Here is a 26,221-nt window from a genome sequence, read left to right as displayed (position 1 = left end):
CCACCGTTGCAAACACTTAAGCACCAAAGTATCTTTACCTACATGGATAATCTCACTGAGTTTAATGGTACTACTCACATGAGTAAAGTTGTCTGTGTGTGTTTTCAGACTGAGGCCCTAATGTTTTACTGTCTTTAACACAGCGTTCCCCACCTTCTATCTTTCAAGAACTTTAGGGAGACAAAGTGGGCGAGGGAATATCTTTTATTGGACCAACTTCTGTTGAAGAAAGAAATAAGCTTTTGAGCATACACAGAGCTCTTCTTCAGATCGGTGTAAGCCCAAAACAATTGGAACAATTTGCCAGGGGTTGTGGTGGATTCTCCATCACTGACAATTTTTAAATTAAGCTTGGATGTTTTTCTAAAAGATCTGCTCTAGGAATTATTGTGGGGAAGTTCTATGGCCTTTGCTATATAGGTCAAACAAGATGATTATAATGGTCCCTTCTGGCCTTAGAATGTATGAAATCTTGTCTCTCACAAACAGAAGTTGATCCAGTAAAAGATTACCTCATCCACCTTGTCTCGCTAATATCTTGGGACTGTACTGCCACACAATGCAAGCACTTTAGAAGCATTCTGTTTGATTCTCCTCTCATGTACACCAGTGTAAACTGGGGGGATATCATTCAAGTGCCATGATATTACATTGGCTAAATGGAGGGGGGAAATCAACCCCTTTAACCAGCCTTCATAGAACTTTTGGGAGTAAGGTAATAGGGCTAATAAAATAGTTTTTTTTTTGTTTGTTTTTTAAATGAAATGTGGCTCTTTGAATAATATTATAAAGTGCATATAAATCAAACATTTCAGAATTTTTGATAACATTATCCAAAATGAACAAAATTCATTTTGATTCAATCTCCATGGAATTTTAAACAAATAAAAATTAACATTTTGGATTGAGGTTTCCTTCCCCCCTTTTCCCTTTAATTTCAAATCATTTAATAGAAAAAGCAAATTGTGATATTAAAAATGCTACACCACTCAAAAATCAGTTAATGAAAAATGTATATTTATTTATTGCAGAGCAGCATTCCCAATTTTAACCAGCCCTAGCGACTAATATTATTATCCCCATTCTACAGATAGGGAGACAGGTGCAGACAGATGAAGTAATTTGCCCCACGCATCCAGAGCCAAGATTAGAACTGGAGTGTTCCAGGCACTGAGGTGTTTAAGGATGTGTTCAGCTGTTTTTATGATCACACTATCTTTGTAAACACACTAGTTGAAGAAAATGCAGAAGTCAGTTCAAGTTTTCAGCAAACTGCCCTCCTTCCTAGAATTGCTCCACACCTGAAATGTTGTACTTCACCATCCATCCTCATCTGACCTTACAGAGCCTAAATGGTGCACTGACAACTGAATTGCAGAGAGAGAGAGAGAGAGTGTATTTTTTGAGGAATAACATCCCCTAAATTGCAAAGTCAAAATCTGCACGCAGAGCAAATCACGTTCTTTTCAGTTAGTGGGTTTTCCTGCTTTTGAGACTGTTACTTGTTCAAAGTCTTTTACAGTTTTGGCACAGTGAACTTGGGCAAGTCAACTTGCTTCCCTATGCCTTCATTTCCCCATCTGTAAAAAGGGGTACTACCAGCCCATGTTTGCGTGAGGCTATAGTGCTTAATTAACGAGAAAGGACTTTTGAGATATTGGGATGGAAGATGCTATAGAAAAGCATAGTGTGCTTAAAGATAGATCATCACAAACAAAGATTCCAAGTATAGAAAGTGCTGTTGCTAGCTATGTTATTTTGCTGGGTTGCTGTCTTATGCCAACGGATTTTAAGCTCTTTGACACAGACATAATATAATATTTTATCTATTACTGAGCACATATTAAACATATGACATTATATACAAATAATGTATTTCTACAGTAAGGTAAACTACTGATGAAGATTTTGTTTTGTTATTAATAGCACTACACTGGGCGTATTGTTCCAGTTCTGTCTTAGCTACCCCTTGATTGAAGAGAATACTGGTACAAGTAGATGAGTCAGAATGACACTTTTTAACAGAATGCTAATGCTGTTTACTTTACTCACGTGACTCAAAGTGAGCAGGATTTAACTCATCGATCTTTGCCCCACAATTACTTCAAGCTGACTTTAGTAAGTGTATAAAGTAGAAGATTGGTTTACTTATTTACACGTAGGGAGGATGATCCACACTCTATTAAAAACAAAAACCATGCTGATTACTTGTTGTAGCAGGTATTGTTCTACAGAAAGGCCAAATCCTAAATTATCTGCTTACCCAAAATTGCCATTGAAGTCTATAGTTCTGAATGCACAAGAAAAACAGGGCTAAGTTCCAAGGCATGCTGGTTTAGCTGATTCCCACCATAGCCTCTGCCATAAATATTTACTTTCACTTAACATAGCTTCTAAAATCACAGGTGAGCCTACTAACACATTAGCCCTTCTTGCATGCAGAGGATTTTGCAGGTCACTGATTAGATCTGAATTCTGGGAGAAGCCATTCTGAGAATTCGATTGAAGACAGTTTTAGTCCCCAGAAGCCATTAGTTCACTGCCAAGTGCTTATGAAATCCCACCCTTTAACATGTTCCCTCTGACACCATCATCCATGTATTATTCATTCTAAAAAATAAGACATGTCATATCTGGTGATGAACCAGGCAGACAGACCCTGAAAGAACTCAGGTGACATCACTTTCACTGGGTTGCATTAATAGACAAACTGTCAAGGTGAACAAGAGGATGGCACCAAGGCCCAGAATTTAGCAAGATTCAAAGGATTGGATGTTTATACAGATAAGAATATCCAGTTAGGACAGTATTTAATGCAAATAAAGTGAAATCCTGGCCCCACTGAAGTCAATGGGAGTTTTAACACAGACTTCAGAGGAGCCCGGATTTCACAGAAAGTTTGCAAGGGATAAAAAACCTCATGCTTCAGGGTTAGTCACTCTCTCACAATCACAATTAGGAGGCAGATTATCCCCTATCTGCCTACTGCATAGCTCTTGCACCTTCCTCTGAGGCATGGGGAATGCTAACTACTTTAGAAACAAGATATTGGCTTAGATAAGCCAAGGGCATTATTTAGCATAACAATTCCTTAATTCCTAACTAGTCTAAATATAAACTGTATAGAAATTTTAACTCGAGAACAAATCTAGATGGCTGCTCCGGATTAACAATTTCCACTGTGCCTTTGTCATTTAAAATAAAGTTAGACCAGCAGTGAAATGGCTCAAGTTGCCCCATAAGCCATCCATCCATAGTACATCACATATTTACAGTGGCTGACCTTGTTATCTTTCTATACTTTAGATGAACTGATTTAGTTAAAGGTAGGATGCAATCCATGAAGTGTAATTAGTTAACTTTATTTCAAACTACTTTTGATAAATTATTCTGTGAGATGGCCATACAAGTAAAATTGTCAGAATAGGGACAGTGGAGAAGCACACCTTAGGAGAACAATTTGTATTCAGTAAAAATCAAACGGTTTACCCAATTAAGAATGAGACAGGTTGAAGATTAGTTAATGCAGCCTTTTAGATGTAAATCAGATAACTTTGAGCTGAGCCAGTTAAAATAAAAAAGGGAAAGACAATACCCTTTGCCTCTTCAGGTGTACTTTCTGCTAAGAGCAGTATGGTTAGTGGTTTCAGAATTATTCAAGAAACATCCATTCTCTAGCACAATGGGGAATTTCCTTATATGTGTTTAATGAGTTTGTTCCTCTGTAAGAACTGAAATGTGACTGTCAGGGCACAGAAGCGGACTGAAAGATTCATTCTGAATATTACCTTAATTGACAACATACAATGAAGTCTCACAGTTGTTTATTATATAATTAATTCATAACCATTTCTAGTACACATTTCCATATTGTTTAATGCTTTTATTTTTTTTAAGCTCAGGGACTCCCAAACTTCACCCAACTGAGAGTCACAGTAGCAGCTTGCCAGGTGCTAGAAGGCTGTACCTAGTTTGTAAAAATGGTGCAAGTTGATATCACTTTCATCTGTAATACAAAGGTGTAGGGCTTGGAGACTACATATCCCAGCATGCAATGCTTGATCACGATTAGGCTGCTAAGGAGAGATAGTGACAGATTTTGCTGGGCTGCATTTGATTACATGCCTCACTTTGGCCACATCAGTTTAACTCATGTAGCTGTCTGCATGCAATGCTCTACTGTGGAAAACAAAGATCTTTGTACTGTTGGAGTAAAAACAGTGGTAACAAAGTCATAGCTACATATTCTTCTCTACATTTTTGTTTATTGAGACAAACTAATTAAAAGGCACAAACATAGGGCATATGTTTACATGGACATTATAACAAACATATACATTAAAAGTGTAGGAATGTGTTTCCTTTCTGCTAAACAGAAAGTTCCTAAGCTTTTATATATACAAAAGTTGTACAATTTGATGTCCTAAAGTACAAAAGATCATTTATAAAATTATTTTACACTAAGTTCTATTTTTTTGTTTTACTATGTAGTCCAAGCCCCTAGAACGATTTCGCATAATGAAACAGATACCTGTCACCTGACCTAGAAATCTGGTATTTGCTGCTTGTACTGACATGGCAGGGTATCAACGGAAGCAGTCCATTTTGACTAGTCAATCCTGCTAGGATTCTGTAAGATGTGTACACACTAATCTCCATTGCTTTCAACTTCATTAAGATAAAAACAGCTCAACTCTTTACATTTTTCTTTTTCTTTTTTTTTTAAACGTAGAGTCTTGGTTTTAGGGTGTCTTTTTTAAACAAAGTTTTAAAAATGTGAATATGTGACATGATAGTCTAAAAAGTATATCTGTTTCCCTATATTTTGCTTTCTACTTTATGTACAGATAAACAGTCTAAGAAATAAAAAGCACATGTAGTTTCAACATGTGTAACCATTTGTGGAGTACTTCTGGGCTGGACAGCTCAGACTGTCATGCCACAAACACCACAAATTGATAGAAATGTGTTAACACAATAGAAGAATAAAGTAAAAATGATGATGTTTGAAAATATTTACAAAGTTGAACAGATCTGCACAACACTTGATTAAGAAATACGGGAGAAATTAAAGACGCTCTTGGCTTGTCCTGAAGGGTCATCCTACCTAGTTAGTGGTTAGAATAAAAACTGTATACAATTTAATATAAGACAAAAACTTCTAGTGAACAACTAACACGTCTGTCCCCTGCTGCAACATCAACAGGTTCTGATTGGGAGAGAGAGGGCATATACATCACACCCCAGCGCTTCCAGAGTCTTCCAGCTTAAAGCAATATTTTATAAGATTCAAAGCATCCTTTTGCTCCTAGATAAGAGTCCCAAGGGTTTTGACTGTTTAGAGACCATGTTTACACACATTTCAACTCCTCTTCTGTCAGCCATGGCTGTTTCTTACCAAACATTAACAGTTTAAAAAAAAAAAAAAAAAAAGTTGACTACAATGCTACGTTTCCTTAGGGTAATATTTTGGGTAATATTTACATCTCCAAATATCAGGTCACAATCCCTATTATATGTTGAAGTTAGAATGATAAGTTATCATATGCTTTGCATATCAGAGCTGGTATCACCTTTCCCATAGGGAATGCTGCCTGAAATTACCATATTCCCAAAGGTAAAATGCATATTTTCTCCAAAATGCATTAAAAATGACAACATTGTAATGCATTTACTCATAAAAAAAACATTAACACAGACAAAGATACTACACTAGCTCTGAATCAGTGGATTTAGAACTGGCAAGTTAAAATTAGCCATCCACCCTGTCAAGCATATGGAGGGGTCTTTGCTAGTGTTTGGATTAAAATCATTTCCTAGTTTATAATTTCTGGGATAAAACAGTAATGCTGATTTTTAATGACTGGTTTTTAAACTGTGGCAAGTAACCACCTGTCCTATTTCAACATCATCATAGTCAGCTAACGGTAAAACTTGCTTTAAACAAAGTGATAAATTACAAACTCTAGTTTGAACACGATGAGCCAAATCAACAGGGAAAGATGCTATTAGGGTCTTTAACTGGTGCACATTAAGCCAGTTATTTAGTTTGACTTTATTATTACATTATTAACATTATTATTATTATTATTATTATTATTAACAACAACTAAAAAACCTGCTGGTAAGGATTCAGTTTTAATCCCCTTTAATACTGTTTACAGATTCTTTACCAAGGAGGAGACGTGGGCAAGGCTTGAGGCAGGAAAGGCATGCTCTCTACCGGTCTCATTGCTATATTTAATGGACCTGCTAACGTCATTGGTGTTTGGAGATTCATAGGAGATGTTATAGTGACTGGATGCGCTATATTCACTGGAGCAGTTACTGGGGTAGGTAAATTGACCGGTGTTGTGAGCGTTAATGGAGATGTCATGGATAATGGACTTGTTATAGTTACAGGATGCCCTAGGTTCATCGGACTGGATATATTAACTGCACTTGATACATTTACTGGACTTCTCATGCTCATTGCAGCTGCCACTGTGACTGGGTTTGTGATAGTCCCAGAAGCCACAGAGGACGTTATATTGAATGGAGTAGTAAGAGTCACAGGCGTAGTAGCAGCAGTGGAGGTTTGGCACAAGTTAGCAGCTTCTAAAAATGAGACATAAAAAGACAAAAAGTTTTAACACATAAAAAAACATGGACAAGATTTAAAAAAAAAAAACAAGAACAAATTCTGGAATAACTTACTAATATTTTCTAAAGAAAATTAACTGTTAACATTCTACAGCCTACAATAAATATAACTTTCATGCAGCTCATTTGAATTCAAAATTCTTTCCTGAGAAGTCAAGTGAGGTTGTCTTATAAAGAGGGTTTTGATGTTCACAAAAACAGTATTGTACAAATCAGAAAAATCCTCTCAAGAGGAACATTATAAGTAGAGAAGAGAGTGTACATACCGAATGGTACGTACTCTATAGCCTTCTCAAAGGTGAATTGACATTCTGTGAAGGTTTTAAAAAGTCATTATTAGGGACTGATAAGCAAAGCTAATTTCAATGTTTACCTGCTTATTTCAGTCTTAATTATTTCCGCTAAATTGTTCCACTGATCGTGGTAAGTTTATCTTAGCAATTTTCAAGTATACCCAGTCAGTAGATCTTATAACCCCCATTATCTCCTCAGCTTTTACATTAACTACAATTCCACACCAATATTTTACTTTGTTTCGCAACAGAGACTATGGCTGAACAGGCAAGAACCAAGAGGACCCTGCCCTGAGATGGAGGATCCTGGGTCTGTTCCCAGTTGGGTCTAGCAAGGGCTGGACACTTTGTGGAGAAGATACAGCCAGGCTCCATGGAAGAGGCAGATGACTCCATTAGATATCAGCACCACCTGCTGGTTAGCCATAGAACAACGCTCCAAAAACAGAAGCGGGTTGGTGGACGCGGATAAAAGAAAGGGATGACTGCTAAAGAAACCGAAAAAATATATTCCATATCAATGTTATGGCATTTTTAAAAATGTGCCTTGCTTCACATTTGTAGAGTAGGACACTAAGCTCAGTCTATATCCATATTTCAAGAAGTAAACTAAGAGCCAAGAGTCCACCCTTGCCATGCAGGCTATTCAAATGTATTAAGAGAGTGTTTTCTTTTACATTAGCCCCATTTGAGGGTCACTGTTGATTGTTCAGGTTCGGAGGGGAAAAAAGTGTGGGGGGGGGATTTAAAACAATTATAACAACAAATACCTGAAATTAAATAAACTGTTCAATTTAAAAATTCCCCTGTGGTATTGCAAAACCAACACAACATGTGGTGCTAATTAATGAGAACCAGCATGAAAAGGACCATGAACAAGAATGGAACTGACTGGTCTAGTTTCATCTTCCAAACAGAGTGATTTCTTTAGACATGACACCCTCCCATCCTCTCCCTAGATATCAGGGGTGCTCTTCGAGCGCCACAGGTTTCACTAAACAGTATCAGTTTGACTCTTATTGAAAAACTTGGCACAATACTTTTCCCACCCCCACCTCAGTGCCCCTCACCCTCTTCTTAATATAATTGTTTTTGTAAAAAGCACTTTGACAGATACATATGGTAAGAAAGAAAGAAGTAGAAACAAGATATAGAAGAGAATGAGTAGAACAAGCCTCACTCTGGTTTTCCTAAGTCTTTCATCCCCATAGCATTGGAGCACTAACCAGGTAAATTCTAATAGTTTTCAGTTATCACTGTTTATAAGAAAAAAGGTTAGGCTGTTTCTAAACAACCTATCATTGAATTAGAAAAATCTTTGTGGCAGCAACAATCAGAAAGGGAGCTAGCTGCCTTGTCCAGAAAGAGAGGACTGGAATAACTGATAGAATATGGAGGAATTGTGAGGAGCCTGAGGGGAAAGATGGGTGGAGAATATTTATTGTTCAAAATTAAGAGTTAATTAAAAGGAATAAATAGACAGCAGGAATTCATCATAAAACATTTAATCAGAGGGAGCCACATGACAGAAATTAGAAACCAAAGGGTTGTGAAAAGAATAAACTAGAGGTAACTGGAGATTTCAAACTACACTCCAAATGAGACACTAAACTGAAGCAATCTATTCCTTACACAGCAGGCACAGTGAACAACAAAAGGGCACTATTCAACTTTCAATACAATAGGATAGGTAGAAGTGAGCAGTATCTTGGCAATAGTGACTATAATCTAGTTAATTTTGTAATTAGAAGGACACCAAGCAATGGAAAAAAAGGGAGTATGAATTTCACCAGACTTTGGACAAATACAGTTATGCGATGGGTATAAGTGAATGAAATAAAATGGGAAAGAAGAACAGGGATATGAAGAGGGGATATGAAAAGTGTTTAAACGGAAACTGATGTCTACACAAAAAACGTGTATGTGTGAGATCTAACAACTGGTTGATGTTTTAAACAAGGTCCAGAAATCACACAGAAATCAAAGGCCAAACTCTGCCTTTGAGTACAGGCACAGCTCCCATTAACTGCAAAAGGAGGCTTATGTGCACATTCAAGGGCAGAATCTGATTGAAGATAAGTAGTAAAGAAGATCATTTAAGTGAATGTTACATAAGGTTATCACCGATTTTTTTTAGCTTTTATTTTTATGACCAAGAATTAATTTTCATGTGTCAATTTTTGCCATTTCACATTCTCTAACATTTTTTTTGTAAAACAGATTAGAGTTTAAAAAAAACCAAGTACATCAATATAATAGATTATGTTATTTTGTTTTACCTTTCTTCCTTGCTTTGACCGCTTCTTCCCATAATCTCAGTGTCTCTACCTGCTTTCCAGGCCAGTTTGTTACATGTTGTTGTTGTTGCTGCTGCTGCTGTTGCTGCTGCTTCTGGTTGCTGGTCTCCTCGCTCATGCATGCTACGCCAGTCAAGTAAAAACACACACAAATTCACCTTGGAAATGTATGCTCCTTTCTACTGAAAGGATGAAGGCTTTTGTTTAAGTTAAAAACATGTTCAGAATCTTGAAAAGAGAAAGATAGTGTTTAAAAACATTTAATTAGTGCTGTATTTCAGTAAAATTACCTCTCTAAGATCTAGAGAAGTGCAAGCTATCAACTGCCTGATTTCTCTTTCAGAGTGAGTGACATCTCAAGGATGATAAACAAAGAGAATGAAATACAGGACTTTAAAATGAAATGGCTTCTATGGTACTCATACAGATCAAATTCCCAGAGATCTCAAGGAGGCAGCTGAGTCAAGTTGTGTGAAAACACAGCACTAATTACTTAAAGAAAGACCTCTCACCCCTTCTTGAAATCAAAATTAAAAACATTTTTAGTTCACCTTCACATCAGAAAATAGTTATTTACTCCCTGGCCACATTGCTGCTCCTGCCACTTTCATCTCTGCCTTTTGTGAGTCCCATAATACCTCCCGCGAGCTGTTTAGGGTCACTGAACTGACAATGAAAGGCAAAGTAGTTGGTACTGTGGGAACGAGGACAGACTCCAACAACCCCTACTCCAAAAATAATTCACATTTTAATTTTATTTTCCATATCCAATTTAGTAAATATTTGTCATGCTTACTAGATATTCCAACTGTCCTCAAACTTCTGGGAATAAAAGAACACATTAAATATGAACTAAAAGGCAAAACACTGTTTGAATGTTTTAAGGATGGAATTTTCAAAAGAACCTAGAGGGGTTAGACACCCAACTCCTTTAGACTCCTTTGAAAATCCCAGCCTAAATCACCAACATGATGTGTAGATTTAAATTTCATATACTTTTGAGAGAGCAAGCCAGTCTCTCCTTCACTTACTTGCCACTCCAAAGTTCAGGATTCAACATTTCTGCTGAGGATATTCACAGATTTTAAGGCCAGAATTACAATCGTCTAGTCTGATCTCCTGTACATCATAGGCCAAATATCACCAATGCCCAAAACGCATCAGGCAATGCAGGAAAATGCTTTGCTTGAAGTGCTTGTTTTGTCCAATGCTTCAAGGAAAAAACACTGACAGCCTTGATCCAAAGCTCATGGAAATCAGTGGGAGTCTTTGGCTTCACTGAGCTTTAGATCAAGCTCGAAATCCTGAACAGAAGACTTGCCAAGTTTTCAAATATTTTGCTATAAAAGGCAAATGTGTCATTTTTAAATCTACACACATTCTGTTACTGATTTAAACTCCTGGACACTCCCTCCCACCCACCCTTTTGATTTATTTATTTTTTTGCGGTTAAGGAAGTAATTCAGGATGTATCCAATTGTACTCATAAGTTGAAAGACAAAGATATTAGGATCTTCATACTTAAAAGTGAAGAACTATTTTCTCTCACTTCAGGGCATTCCGCTAAGAGATAAGACAATACTCCTAGTTCCAGACCAGTTCCACATACCCCCGATCTGAAGTTTTTCATGAAGAATCCATTTTCAAAGATCTATTCTCTGATAGATGCAAACACCTAAACTGAGTCACAGGTGTATTTTACATTTTAAGAAAGTCAAAGGCAACTCATGTTGCAAAATGTTTAGAATACATTTACTGAAGTGTTTTTAAAACGTTCACCTACTTTTACTGATGCCTTGTTTACAGGTATTACAGTTGATACTTTGGCTCTGCCCATGTGTCTTTAAGTGGCTGGTGATATACGCTGCACTCAGAAGTTTACCACAGATATTACACGATACCTTTCCTTCATGGCGCACCATGTGTGTCCGCAGTCTGTCTTTGGTGGCAAAGGCAGCAGTGCATGTCTAGATGAAGGACAACAGCATTTTTTAAGTGTAGACCATCTTATTCCACTGGGGACCACATGGCCCATTTAAAAGTATATTTTATTTTCTAGGTGCTACCATACCTTAGGCATGTTGACAAACCTTTTGATTTTACATGGATTTACAGTGAAGCCTATCTCAAGCTACCACTTAAGAGACGGAACATAATCTAATTGCTTAATGGAAATGGTCTTCTGATAAGTGTGGAACAGAAGAATACTCTATACTACTGGGCCTACTTTGGAGCAATTTCTTAAAATAAAAGATTGTCTTGCATACCTAAGTGATAGATAGCTTATAAATACCTACAGTAGACAAGGGTGTCTCTTATACAGGCTTCACTGTATATTTCTGGTTATGATTATTTTTTATTACTCAGTTTAGTTCCAATCCAAAAATCAGGAAAGGGAAAACAAAGCATTTCTTTAGAGCTATTCTTTTAATTCAAAGCATTTACTTATAATATGAGGAGTCACTAGAGACAGGTTGGAACGTGCATGGATGATTCCAAGCGAAACCATAGAAGAGTTGATTGTTCAACACTAGTCAAGTTCTGCCTCTTGTTTTTAATCTTCAACTTACTTTCACCATGACAATTTCCTTTCAATTTCAAGCAAAATACTCTATTTTCATAACCACCTTTGCCTATAAGCATTGCTAAACAAATCCTACACATTACTTCAGCAATCAATGTCAATTTGAGGATTTAGTCACACTGTTTTTAAAGGCAAACTTAACGAACAATAGGGTTTTGGGAATATTCTTCAAGGAGCAAATAAGCCTCTAATCTTACAAATGGTAGGCACACCATCATCTTAAGCTGCTTCTACACTGGTATCCTAACTACAACACCAACTAACTACAAGCAGCGTGGACAGAGCCATATTCCAAACCTTGCATTCAAGGGAACTAGGTAAATCAACACAGTCCTTGGTGAAATACTCAGTTGACATTGACTAACTGTACAATAAAACTTATGCTGTTAATAAATCATGTTAACCCTTACTTGGCATTTGAAGGGTCTCTCTGTCGAGTGAACGTGTTTGACATGACAGCTTAAGTGATCAGGCCTGTGAAAGAACAAAGGTACAGAACAGAACATGTACCGTTACAAATAGACGGCAAGGATTCTTTGGCGAGCAGCACTGAATATTGCATTGATTGCCATTTGCAGCCCACCTCCCTTTCAAGGACAAAAAAAATCTCCCCTTACCTATAAAACAACCCGCTGCTAGAATAATGCAAAAATGATTACACTAGGACCCAGCCAGCAAAGTTTAAAACTCAGCCATGTGTCTATTATACACCTGGAAGTGCTACAGTTAGTGAATTTTTAGTACTTGTAAAAAGGAGTTGCATTAACAGTCCTAGAGATTGACGTTCGTTCTAGTCACAGAACAGATACAGCACAGCCAGCAGCAATGCAAGCTCCCCCACACTGCTCTGCCAATGAACCTCAATCTTGATCTGGAAGGGGTTATGTTAAAGGCAAGATGACAGATCAGTCTCCATGCCCCATTCAATCTTTGACCCCTACAAAGACTGCTAACAAGGGGTCCAGCTAGCACCAATGGTGATGCGGACACCTTTCCACTGTGACCTGGATTGAGGCCATCAGGTCATTTCAGAACATTGAATAACCATAAAACAGTGACAACTTTTAGTCATGATCAAATAGTCTTAGATTGAGACCCACACCCTAAGTAAACAAGGCTCTTTATCCCCTCACCAATCTTCTAAGATGTCTGGTTCTCCTAGCCCCTTGCTATGATAGTTTAACCCTTCTTGATTACGAAAAGCCAATACTTGAGCTCGCCTGGGATTTTCTACATGGTACCTCGAGAAGCCTTTTCCACAAACACCACAGGTGTATGGTTTGGTGATGCCACCTTCATGAGACCTCACATGATAGGTCATGCGGTCCTTCCTCTTGAAGCGCTGATTACAAATTGGACATTCAAAAGGTTTTTCATCTGAGTGGGATAGCTTATGCCGGTTGAGGTGGTACACATCCCGGAAGGCTTTTCCACACATCTCACAAGCATGGTTCTTCTTAACAGGCTTGCTGGGCTTCTTCACCGTCTGAGTCACAGCCATGGCTGTTGCACCAGCACTACTGCTGGGGTTGGTGGCAGAGGAAGATGTAGTGACCGTTGACAGGATGCCTGCGATAGTTGAAACCAATGAAGTTCGGCTGTTGTCGCCAGCAATAGTGGAGATTAGGGGCACCATTGTGGTGGGAGTTTTCTTTGGCCGTGACACTAACTTTATCCCTGTGTGGCAGGACTCGTGGCGCCTCAAATGGTAGCTGTCCCTGAAAGCTTTGCTGCAGTAGGTGCATACAAAGGAGGTTTTAGGTTTTTCCTTTTTAATCCCAACAATAGCATCTTTTAATGTTTCTGGTGCAGGCTGAGGTTTCTGGGTTATTGGTAAGGGTAGAATCGGCTTCTGATCGGGTGGCTCAACGGCGGAGCTCAGGAGGGGCAGCAAACTGTTCTGTGCTGCCTGCTGTTGGTGATGTGAGGCTTCATGTGCCTAAAATCAAACATTCACACTTCAGAATTTCTGTTGGAGGGCGCTCGCTTTGACATGCTGAGAACATTTACAGGCAAAGGAAAGCAAATTTTAGACCAAAAAGTCACTGAACTAACAAGTGCAAGAAATTATACAAGTCTCACTACAATGGTTTGCTGATTGGATAAACCACTTACATTTAAATCCATGTGTTATGCACAGACTCTGCAGTACATAGGTGTAGGAAAGTGCAAATCACATGAAACAATTTTTAAATATCCTGAGGGCAACATTTCTTATAGCAAATTACCAGGTATTCGTCAGGCCTTTTAACATATTGCTTGATTTCTATCTCAATGACACTCCCTACATAAAAGTGATCATATGGAGAATATACCAGATCTGTGATGGCAGATTAAGGATGTACTGAAGGGGTTGACCAATGTGCCAGACAAGTGTTAACATCAGCCTGGTGGATGGTTACATTTAAAAACCCTGTAAAAATTAAACTGCAGCCACAGTGAACCAGGAAGAAATGAGACATCTTACTTGAATCCCTCTCTTTGCACTACTTTGTCAGTGCTGGAACTGCATTTAAATAATTTGTTTCAAGAACTGTTACATGCTAGATTTATAGTTATATATTTAATAGTTTCCCATGGCATTAACACAATGGCTAAGATGCTCTATCGTGCTCTTTGTTTATGGAAACTGATGAGAATAAAGACAAGTTTCTTTTCTCTTTATCACCAAGTCTTTCACAAAAGAGAGGGGCTAGTCAATAAGCACTGGTAGGAATCTGGTGATTTCTGGAGCATCGACTTGCAACAGAAGTTATTCTTAAAACAAAACAAAAAATTTAAACTGATAAATGCTGACAAACCTGGACTGCTGCATCTCTGAGGGCAGCACTAGAAAAATCTCTGCTATCATACCACAATGAACATCCCTCTACTTACCAGTACCCTCTCCTACCTGAGGCTGGTAGCAGACATGGTGCAGGGTGTTTATATTGGACAACTTGTACTTCTGTAATTAAATTTAAAATGGATCTAGTTAAACTGGTGCAAAGCCCTACTAAAGACACTCAAACTGGTTTAAACCATGCTTAACATTATTTAGCTTAAAGTAACATTAAGCCAAATAATTATAAGCATGATTTAAATCAGTTTAAGGGTATCTATAGTAGGGCTTTGCACCAGTATAACTAGATCAGTTATAAAATCGATTTAGTTACAGCAGTGCAACAAAACAGGCCTGTGGCATGAACCTGATTTTATTTAAACTTGTATTTTTATTAATGCCACATCTTTCCAAAACTACTCCTCTGTGCTTTCCTTTATTAAGTGATATGTACCTCATTTTACGTGGTCTTGCCACATTTGGGACTTTGCAGGTTGACTAAAACTAGGTAATGATTTGGAGCCTACAGGACTGTCAGCTTTCATTTTGAATCAGGATTGTACCATTATTAAGCACATTCAAATTCATATCCTTTCAGCTTTACCCAATAGCCAATTGCTTAAAGCCCTTTGAAGACTTTACTATTTACAGAAGCAATCTGTGACTTTCTATTTTGGTGGCATCCAAGCCTTCCTTCTTTTGTCTCTACAGCACATCAATAACCAGAAGCAATGACTACAATATTAAGTACATCTAAGTAGGAGTTTTAAGACTTCCATGCAACACTACATTCATTCAGGATGCTCATGTACTCACTTTGTCTTCCCATATTCACAAACCCTGAAACTTCAGACCATAATGGTGTTCTTTGAAAATGGGTTGAAAGTGCACACAAGTCTTAGCCCATGTGGATGAGAATGCCCGCTCTGCAACACTCCCATACTATTTGGTGGGAGACTAGTTCACAGCTTAGCTCAAGCTGTTCTGTGTGAAAGTCCATGGCATTACTTGCTTTGATTACTACAAGCAGTTAGGGTGACTGGTCCACCTCCCTGTACTTTTTAGGTCTATTCAGAAACTTTGGATGCAACAAATATGTTGAGTGTTACTAGGCTAAGTGTGGACATACCAAGGTGCCTCAGTTAAACCCTAAACATGCATTCTTGAAGATGGGAGAAAGGGTATTCTTGGAAAATGGTGCAAGTGTGGAACTCCCTCAGAGCCTGAGTTTGCTAACAGAGCACTGGTTCTCAACCAGGGGTACACGTACTCCTGGGGGTACATAGAGGTCTTCCAGGAGTATCTCAACTCATCTAGATATTTGCCCAGTTTTATAACAGGCTACATAAAAAGCACTAGTGAAGTCAGTTCAGGCTAAAATTTCATAAAGACAATGTCTTGTTTATTCTGCTCCATAAGCTATACACTGAACTGCAAGTACAATATTTATAGTCCAATTTATTTGTTTTATAATTATCTGGTAAAAATTAGAAAGTCAGCAATTTTTCAGTAATAGTGTGCTGTGACACTTCTGTATTTTTATGTCTGATTTTGTAAGCAAGTAGTTTTTAACTGAGGTGAAACTTGGGGGTTGGCAAAACAAATCAGACTCCTGAAAGGGGTCCCGTCGTCTGGAAAGGTTGACAACCACTGACTTAGAGCACAGCATGAGGCTCATTTTTCCCATCAAGCTTTTGCATGACCTAAGTGATATTTTGTATTATTTTACTTTCTCCTGTTTTATAAACTGATGCTTGCTGATGTGTAATACATATAGATGCCGAAATGGGTACAATATAAAACACAAGTTCAAGAACATTTCATGTACTGATAACAGTACAATTTTAATTTTTTTTTTCCAGTTGCCTTTGCACAAGATTTAAAAATCTTGGTCAACAGAATCAGACACTTAATTGGAGCTTTCTGTTCAGAGCCTTTTCCAGCCAGGCCATAGTAAATGTGTTTTCACACAGAGTACAAGTGGTTAATATCCTAAGATAGCTCAAGATATACAATTTCAAAGGGAGAGCTAGCAGATCGGATAATAGGGAGTCCAAATCCTTTGGACAAGGTTCAAACTTATACAGTCTAAGGACATTTTTAAGCCTTAAAGAACCATTAGCACTGCAAGGTAATACAATTATTTCTGTTGTACCAGTATAAATGTCTGACATGAAACAATGTATTCATAAGGCTGTCTGCTATGAAACCATCTCTTATATAAAGCTGCTTACCTTGGCTCTCAGATACTCCACCGTTATTACCAATATTGCCTTTTTAACAAAACCTGTCTGCAACAAGCAGCATTCCTCAGTTTCCAAGGATTCTCTATATTAAGCTTTCTAAAGAGGGATCAGGCTGTATTTTTTCCCCTTGCTGTTATAGGAGGGAATGCACACAATGAAACAGCACCTGCTGCTTGCCTTTTGCAAGTCATATTTATTCACTGTTTTACTTGACTTAGCATTAATGTCAAGTCAACATTTGTGATGTTTTGATTGCCTGGAAAAAAAGTCTTCCATGCAAAATATAGCATTTCTCTCACTAAGCAAACTTTCATTCCAGGAGGATAGCAAACAAAATAAAAACTGTATTTCATGACCCAAGGTGATAGGATGTGGCATTGTGAACTTCCAGTGCCAGAGGCTAAGAGATTTTTGCACTGGAGCCTTCATGTCAGAACAGCAAATTAGCATTAGTGAGTCATATCTTGAATGCCCTGTTTGAGGGATGATTTCTCCTAACATTAACAGATACAACTTTCACTTTCCAGGCGGGTACAAAGTGGTTTTCAAAATATGCATGTGCTAGAAAACTAATAAAAAAAAAAAAAAAAAAAAAAAAAATGAACTGAAGTTGCTTATTCAGTATAATCTACATTTCAAAAGGTAAAATTAATCAAGTAACACCTAAACATGATCAATATCTTTATTATGAAAGGGGAATAAAAATTCACTGTACACATTTAATTGCCATTAAAACTAAAATTAAGACATTTAATCATTTCCCCAACACCAACTGGCTAAGAATTACAGTTATCCACACAGGGTTTTAAATATTCCCTTTAATTATTTAAAAAATTCCTCTACAGATGTCACAATTGAAAACCATGTGAAGTAAACATTGCCTCTCTATATTATCAGCACAGTATTTGATATTTAACAGTTACCAAACAAAAATAAAGGTGCAGATTTGTGAAATGGATTTTAAATTATGAGTCTATTAATGATCTGTTCTTGTTTTGGTGGGATGGGGTAGTAACAAGAAGATACTACTTATAACTTCCCCAATCACCACTATGTTTAGGTACATTAGGATAAACAGTATGTAAAGCATTTGTTTTATAAAAAATGACTCAAGACCTACTAAACAGTCATTACAAGGTTTTAAAGCTTTATTATCTGGAAGGACGGAAGAGGAAGGAATTTCCATGTCAAATCTTTACAAAGATGCTCACTAGTTATGCACCATTAATTATATTTTTGAGAAGGTAAACTGCTGAATCCTTAATCAAATGAAGAAATACCTACCACAAAAACAAACTAAAAAGTTTGATGTCAGTATTTCAAAAGTACATTGCACTTACAACAAAAAAAACAACGAAGCAACTAAATTAATGATGCTTAATATCTGTGAAAAGACAGAGCCATAAAATAAACTATAAGACTCCACACTAAGATTAGTTGTTCTTGAAAATATATTTAAAGATAGAGTGCCGTATATTGAGGAGAGACAGAATAACTACTAACTCAAGAAAGGGAGGTGGCCCTAGAATGAGAGAACTTTACTAAGAAGTTTATCTATGTTCAAATCACAACTTCCCACTAGAGTGAGAAAAATTATAAATCCTTATCCAAACTGCGTGTGTCATCACTGGCACTTATATGGAACTATATCTTATAGTATCATATCTGTTGTACAAATGAATACAAAAAGATTTAATACGAAATAAGAGTTTGTATATACAGTTTGAATTTGCAATAGCTCTGACTGTTAGATTTGTTTTCTTCTTAAGAGAACATTCTAAGCGTGTTTTCAGAGGCAGAGCACCCAAGTGAGTGACTCATCTCTTAGTCCTTGCAAGACTATTATTTTTCCTTTAAAAAGAAACGTTGCATTCTCTTTACAGATTTATTCATTCCATTCAGGTTTTCAAGCAAATGTCATATTTTTGTTGTTTTAAAAAAAGCCAGCCAGGACAAGGAGTAAGCAAGAGGTCCAGGTTTGTAATTTTCAAGGTAAAATAATCCTCTTTGCACAAGGTGATGTGTGTGGCTTTTTTTCCCCCTCGGGGGAAGGGGGGGGGGGGCTGCAATTACATATTTCACATTTTCAAGCTACAAAGTGGCAGAAGGTTTTAGAGAAGAAGCCAGTGAGTGAAGGATCCAGGTTATAGTCCACAAACAGGAGAGCAAGAGAGTTTTGGGGTATTTTACAGTTTCCTTTTCGGTATTATACAAACTTTGTATTGTATTTTTGAGCATTAGGGCTGTCTTGAAGACAGACAAAACCAGTGACTCAGTGTGCAAGTGGAGGGATTACTCTCCCCTTCTGTGTTTTTTCTTACTATTCTCTTCAGTACTCAGTTCTTAGGAAAATCCATCTCCCACTCCCTATTTTAAATTAAACCCTATTTTAAATTAAGACAACATCCCTCGTCCGTCACCGAGGCCGGCTGTTTCAAGAGGGATTAATTTATTCTCTCCCATGCACAGTGTGTGCTCCACCGAGGTGGGTTTTTTTTGGGGGAGGGGGAACCCCACAATGATGATGATGATGATTTGCAACAAAGGGTAAAAATATCGGCAAAACATTTTTACAAAAAAAAAAAAATGGGGAGGGCAACAATTTTTTGGGGGAAAAAAAAACCGAGACGCCCCCCCCGCTCCGTCCCCATGAATGCCCCGCCGCTGCAAGGAGCGGGGGCAGGCTGCTTAGCCAGGCGCGCTATAGCCGGCCCAGCACAGCGCTATAGCGCGGGATCCCCTCTCCCCCCGCGGCTCCCCCCTCCCCCGCCGGCCGGGGGGGGTGGGGGGGAGAGGGAGGCCGGGCGGCCGCGCTGACTGACAGCCCACTGGCCTAGCTGGAAACCGCGCGCTGCGCTGCGGCCGCTGCCCGGGGACGGAGTGGCCCCGGCCGGTGAGGGAAGGGGGGGTCCGGCCTCCCCGCGGCCTCACCTGGAAGAGGAACGCGGTCCAGTTGGCCTCCATGGCGGGGACTTCCCGGGCCTCGGCGGCCTGGTCGGCGGCGGCGACTCCGGCTCGATCCCCCCTCCCTCCCCCGGGCCCCAGCTACATGGAGCCGACAACAAAGCGGCGGCGGCGGCGGCTCAACATGGCAGCGCCGAGCGGCCGCTTCCGCTAACCTCCGGGCCGCACCACTGCGGGAGCGGGGGAGGCGGGAGCGGGGAGCGCCGCCCGCCCTAGCCCTGCAGAGGAGCGCGGGCGCCCCGCAGCTCGCGGGGGTGAATCCACCCGGCTTGGCACGCGGGCGCCGCGGGGGGGGACGCCGCTTCCAGCCGCTTGCCGGAGCCCAATGGCGCCCGGAGCCTGGCCCGTCCCCCCCGCGGCCCTACCAATGGGACCGTCCCAAGCTGGGGAAGCTGAGCTCGGGAGAGAAGATGGAGGAGAGAGAGGAGAGTGTCCAGGGCTGGTCACCTCCTGTCCCCCCTCCCCCCAGGGCATATGGGGAGGGGGAAGGAGCATCCCCTCCTCTCCCCCCCCCCCAAAAAAAACCCAGCCATGACCCCTTCCTCCTGCTATCATAAATAGATCGGAGGGAAACAATAAACAAATCCATCATTAATTAGGAAAATGTAAAAGTTTTTTTTTGGGGGGGGGGCGAACCTGCTCCTCCCTGCAGCACCTGCACCAGCAGGTGGAGATTCTGCAGCACGCGCTTCCCAGGCATGATGTCAGCATCTTTAAACAAATGTTTTAACTCTTAAGTAAAACCCCTTTAAAAATAGAGAAGCAGCAGGGAGAGAAAGGAGGGGGGGGCATATACAACCCTGGGCAAAGCGGCAGACAATTTTATCCCAAATGATGGCATCCAGGGCAGCTCACGGAAATTGTGCAAGGTGTACCTGTTTCCATGTGAAACCTGCATATCATCATAAATATGTCAAAGGAGGGATGACACCAACAAGTTAGGGGTGTTTCCCCCCCCAACAACATCCAGACTGGCCTGTTGATGCAGTATCATGTCTGTTTCCATTCAAAACCTGGACATAATCATAATTTTTTAAAAAGTGCTACACTTTTAGTTCAGCTTCACTTCACCATCCAATGCTCCCTCTTATCTACTGAGGCCACCTGTGGCTTATTTTGAGGGCCATCTCTTATTTCGTGTTGTTAGCATCACAAAGTCCCACATCAAGCTAACAGTCTTGGGTCGGTATTTCCGCAATAATCGTTCAATTGGTTATCATCTGACACACACATGTATGCTATGGTTCCACTAATAGAACATTGTGGGTTGTGTTGCTCAAACAAACTTCAACATGCATTTTTCATATAGCTGCATAGGTACAGCCACTGGGGGTGGCTTGAAATCCCCCTTTAACTTTTTCCTCTGCAGCTGCAGATGCAATCTCCATCATGACTGCAGGGGTTCTATATTTCCATTCCTAGTCCCCCCTTTTCTTCCCAACTTCCACCCCAAGCATTTTCTTAGGATGACCACACCTTTGCAAAGCCGGTCCTTTATTTCTTCAAAAGGTAGGTAGTCTAATGCTATTTTAAAAGAGGGTTGTGCCCCTTATCTGTTTTCCAGTGCAATTTCTCTGGATTATCCAAAGTGCACCCACCTCCCATGAGATTTATATTTTCTTGATATATGTATTAAAGCACTTAACTTACTAGGCTCGTTTGTAGCCAAGGCATCTCTAATGCATCATCTAGATGCAAATTAATGCCACAATCCCACAACCCCTTAAGTATGTGTTCATCTTTAAATCCATGAGCAGTCACATTAAGTACATACATAAGTGTTAGTAGGTTTGGGACCTAACTGTTGCATTGAGCTTACTGCTCTCTGCCTTTGCTTACTTTAGTTGCTCTTATTTGTATGCATGTTCCTTCTCTAAACAAAAGCACAGAAAGTGTAGTCGGCACCGTTACAGACATCACAGATGGCTGTTGTACATTTACAGTGTTTCCCCATTAAGTGCAGGAAATACCACAAATACAGTGGTAAAGTCAAATATTGAAGCACAGCGAATGGATTTTTTTAAAGGATACCCACTGTACGTGGCACTTTACAGAACAGGACAGTTTCCCAAGAAATTGGGAATTGAGTTGCAAAACCCTCCTGGGTTAGCCCTAGTCAATCCTCTTTACTCGGGCCAAGATCCCAGTGATTTGGAGTCTTGGGTGCACAATGAGTACAAGATCCATCAGCTTCTTGCATTCATGCTTTAGGAAGGGAGACCACAATTGGTGTATAAGAAATGCAGGCTTGTTACCACTGATTCCTTGGGAGCTTGGTCTCAGTAAGGAGGGCTCAAGAGGGCCCCAGCATAGTAGGTTTTCCATGCTATTCCCCCACCAGCAACACACACACACACACACACACATATTGAAAACCTGTTTTTTTCTCATAAAAATTAAGTTACATATGTTTAATCCAAAGACACACAGACTTCCCTGACAGTAATATTTCACTGCTAATGTTTCACTGTTCACAATAGGGGAGGGGAGAGTATCTAGAAAGGATAGATATCTAGTCCGTAGACTGAGGGAGACCCAGGCTCTGTTCCCATCTCTGCCATTGATTTGTGGGACCTTGGGCAAATCACCTAGTTTCTGTAGTATGCTGTTTCTCTGCCCTCTGTAAAATGGAAATATTTCCCCACTTTATGCAAACATGGTGAGCTGTAACTAATTCTGTTGATTCAGTCTTGCAATTTTATCACAAAATCTGGTAATATTTGCGGTTGTTCTTAAAGACCCAGCTCCTGGAGTCAATTGATTTAATGAAAGCACAGATTCTTATGTAAAAATAGTTCCTAGACCATGTGGTTGCGGAGAAAAGCGTGAAAACATTAACCCTAAAAGGCTCAAAACTAGAAGGCAAATAAAAAGAAGCCAACATTCATTATTTAAAAAAACCCATGATTTTTAAAGCCAGTCTCTTGATATTTGGGGACTTGACTTACTTTTGACCACTTGGGGTTGATCACTGCTGTAACACTTTATTATCCTTGGACAGAAAGTGCTAGAGATGTGCATTTTTATATTTAAAAGCCTAGTATGCTTTTTGAAAATACAAGTCTCTAAAGAGAGTAGCCCACTATGGACTCTTACAGTACAGATTTTTTTGTCAAGACGTGGATGACTTGATCTTCTCTGGCTGGTCTGTGCTAAACAGCCTTGTTTACGGAACACAAAATGCCAAGTGAATGCTCATTTTCACACTTAGCCTTTTCAAGCCATGAGATGCACCACTCAGGAAAGTCAAATATGCTTGGGAGCTAGAAAGGCCATTTTTAATTAATGTCCCCCATCCCCTTTTTGTTAAAAACCAAACTGAGCACACAAGTTCTCTTCCTCTCACCCCCTCCCTTAGCAATTATCTACATGTTTACACATCATCCCTGCTGAAATAAAGCAGCAGCATGCACACCCCATAGATCTGCTACCCTGCCTTTGACTGGGGAGAAGCAGGCCCTGGTCACACTATTGCTACTGGGCTTTGCAGGGTAAGATTTCTTCCTCTCATGTCCCCCATCTGACCTGCCCCCTCACTTATTTACAGGGAGGTTTCCTCAGGCTGGGGAGTTATATGTAAGCCTCTAGTGCAGGAGGGCTGGACCAATTTGTACAATGGGGGGTGCTGAATGCCATTAAACCAAACTGTAAACCCTGGATGTGATGGAAACCACTTCAAGCCAGCTCCAGCACCCCCAGCTCCAGCATCGATGCTCTTGTGCCCTTGAATTATGATGATCATTTTGCAATGTGTGTTTCCATGGGACATTTAACAGCGCCCTATATTTTTAACCTGACTCCCATCCAATCTTTCCTACAAATGCTCCCCTCCCCCTTCAGGGTTAAACACACGCCAGAGAATTATCGCTTGAAGAGGCGGCGGGGAGGAGGAGGGGGGGACCCCAAACAAAACACCAATCCAGGCAGCCGCAGCTTGCCAGCCCGCTGCGTTTCCTCCTTCGCGTCTTTCAATGTGCTGCACTGATTGTGTCTTCCCCGTACACACACACACACACACACACACACACACACACACACACACACACACACACACACACACACACACACACACACACACACACACACACACACACACACACACACACACACCCCGGCTCGCCCACCGCCTTTCAATCCGCTGCACCCGAAAGGAGCGGGAGGGCCGGGAGATGCTGATGGATGGAGCAGTGGAGATGATGCTCCTTGCCCGCAGCCCGCTAGGGATGTGTTGCTTTGGCTGAAAGGGAGGAGGGGGTGGGGGGAAACAAAAAAATACCGCAGCCATGCTCGGCGGGCATTGCAGGTTACACATGGCACCCGAGCGCTCAGACAAGGAAGAGAGAAGCGAACAATGGGTGTGTGCATCTCCCTCTGCAGCCCGGTCCCACAGAGGAGCCTGATTTCACACGGGAGCATGGCCAGGGCTGTTTGGTTCATTCGGCTTGTTTGGGGAGCTCTTGTTCCCTTTTTTGTGTTTGCGGAGGGGGGGGATACAGCCCCAACCATTCAGAATAGGAGCCCGACGCTCCGAAAGCAGCCCGAGCACGCCGCCGTCTAAACCCACAGAGACATCACAAGAGAGCGTTAAGCAGAAGACCCGCCTGAGTCGTGAAACGTGGCTACAGGGGAACTAGGATCTGCCCAGGGTTATTTTAAGTGGCATGAGCGCCCTCGTTTCTTTTTGGTGTATGTAGAAAGCATGGCTTTTCTTTTTAATTCGGTTTAAAAAAAAAACAACTCCCAAAATACCAATGTTATAGCTGGTCTTCCCGAATTTTGCTGGTGGATTATTTGGAGCTCTCCGATTTAGATTGTAAAGTCTCTCACCTTCATTGGAGGGGAAAGGGTGTCCCGTTTTTAAAATAGCTCCCTCTTTCTAGCGCTAGATCTCAACGACTTCCTTTCTCCAGCCTGTTCCTTAGCCAGGTGGTAAATAGGTCAAAACATTTGAAATTGTGTGACTAAAAATGTTCCCCTCGTTTGTTCAGCTTTCAGGCCCTTGTGATGTCCTAATTTCAGGTTTTTGGGTCACAATACAGCCTTTCATGACAGACAATTTACCGTTTGTTTCTGGGAGTGCACACCAGGCACTGTGCAAATACAGGTTCTGCACTGGAGAGCTCAGTCTCCTGTGTGCCAAGTGATTTATCCTATGGGCAGCAGTTCACGCGGCTAATCGGTGCCAACTCATGCGTCGTGCCATTTTTCGCCAGTGGGGAATTTGGACACTCGTGATGGGACAGCCAGTGGGTGCAGGAGATTTAATAATGAATTTGAGAATTTCTTAGTTTAGTCAAAGCTCCTAATCGCAGCCTAATAACAAGCAACAGAGGGTCCTGTGGCACCTTTAAGACTAACAGAAGTATTGGGAGCATAAGCTTTCCTGGGTAAGAACCTCACGTCTTCAGATGCTTCTGTTAGTTTTAAAGGTGCCACAGGACCCTCTGTTGCTTTTTACAGATTCAGACTAACATGGCTACCCCTCTGAGCCTAATAACAGTTTGAACATGTATCAGAGGGGTAGCCGCGTTAGTCTGGATCTGTAAAAAGCAACAGAGAGTCCTGTGGCACCTTATAGGCTAACAGACGTATTGGAGCATAAGCTTTCGCGGGTGAATACCCACTTCGTCAGACACAGTTTGAAGGTGGTTCCTTTAAAAGTGTAGAGAGGGATTTCTCCCTGCTCAAAAAAAGCCTTATAGATACTGCATGCATCTGAAGAAGTGGGGTTTTTTACCCACGAAAGCTTATGCCCAAATAAATCTGTTAGTGTTTAAGGTGCCACCGGACTCCTCGTTGTTTCTGTGGATATAGACTAACACAGCTACCCCTCTGATAATAGATACCCCTTCCATCATCTGTTGACTTGCAGTGCTGAATAACTCAACAGTTCCTGCTCATAGTTCAGCTTTAGGGTGCTACCACAGGCCTTTCCTTCTTTGTATTACAGTGGCACTCCTGCACTTCCCCACCCAGCTCCAAAGAGATTCCCCTCTTGTAAGAGCAGTACAGAGACAGGTGCTGTGCAAGTTTCACAGCGATGCCAATGGACCTCAGTTCTGAGCAGCAGTAGCCCTTGGTTCTTGAGCCTCTTTTTAAAAGAAACTGCCAATCTTCCAATTTGTGCAATGGATAGACAGACTGTGCAACGGGTGCACACATTGTTGTGATTGTGGATAACTTGATAGAATCCTAAAACTGGAGATTTGAGATCAAGTTTGGCTGTAGGTGACAAGTGAAAGTGACTTTGGAGTTATTCAGGTCAACCAACTACCATCTCAGCCAGGTTAATTCATAATCCTACAGCTTTTTACAATAACCCATTTCCGCTTAGAAAGATCCAAAAGTGGACAAACTGGAGTCTTGCATGTCAG

At 40.5% G+C, this 26,221-nt stretch overlaps 1 protein-coding gene across 5 annotated transcripts; it reads right to left on the bottom strand.

Moving 5' to 3' along the window:
• Nucleotides 1–3,809: 3,809 nt before the first annotated feature.
• Nucleotides 3,810–20,086, bottom strand: VEZF1 (vascular endothelial zinc finger 1). Of its 5 annotated transcripts, none has more exons than XM_034752386.1 (7): nucleotides 19,815–20,086; nucleotides 12,950–13,755; nucleotides 12,227–12,290; nucleotides 11,016–11,199; nucleotides 9,215–9,355; nucleotides 6,909–6,953; nucleotides 3,810–6,597 (listed from the first exon to the last, which is right to left on the bottom strand). In XM_034752386.1, exons 1-7 carry the CDS (start codon nucleotides 19,845–19,847, stop codon nucleotides 6,170–6,172), a joined length of 1,701 nt encoding a protein of 566 aa, XP_034608277.1. In that variant the 5' UTR covers nucleotides 19,848–20,086; the 3' UTR covers nucleotides 3,810–6,169. The 5 variants fall into 5 exon arrangements, with proteins under 5 accessions (XP_034608277.1, XP_034608279.1, XP_034608280.1 ...); XM_034752388.1 differs by having other exon boundaries at nucleotides 13,037–13,755; nucleotides 19,815–20,085; XM_034752389.1 differs by having other exon boundaries at nucleotides 13,058–13,755; nucleotides 19,815–20,081.
• Between the last annotated feature and the right edge of the window lie 6,135 nt (nucleotides 20,087–26,221).

Source organism: Trachemys scripta, chromosome 18, assembly GCF_013100865.1.
Source record: "Trachemys scripta elegans isolate TJP31775 chromosome 18, CAS_Tse_1.0, whole genome shotgun sequence".
NCBI lineage: Eukaryota > Metazoa > Chordata > Testudines > Emydidae > Trachemys > Trachemys scripta.
The sequence above is the reverse complement of the archived record's forward strand: the minus strand, read 5'-3'. Positions and strand labels throughout refer to the sequence as shown.

What these genes read in the sequence shown, in the direction of transcription:
- VEZF1 (XM_034752386.1), bottom strand. Translation starts at nt 19,847, where the DNA reads ATGGAGGCCAACTGGACCGCGTTCCTCTTCCAG. An exon ending in GGTCAAAGCAAGGAAGAAAG is followed by an intron (nt 6,954 to 9,214) that starts GTAAAACAAAAT and finishes AAACCTTCACAG; the next exon opens with AATGTCAATTCACCTTTGAG. An exon ending in TATAGAGTACGTACCATTCG is followed by an intron (nt 6,598 to 6,908) that starts GTATGTACACTC and finishes TCTCATTTTTAG; the next exon opens with AAGCTGCTAACTTGTGCCAA.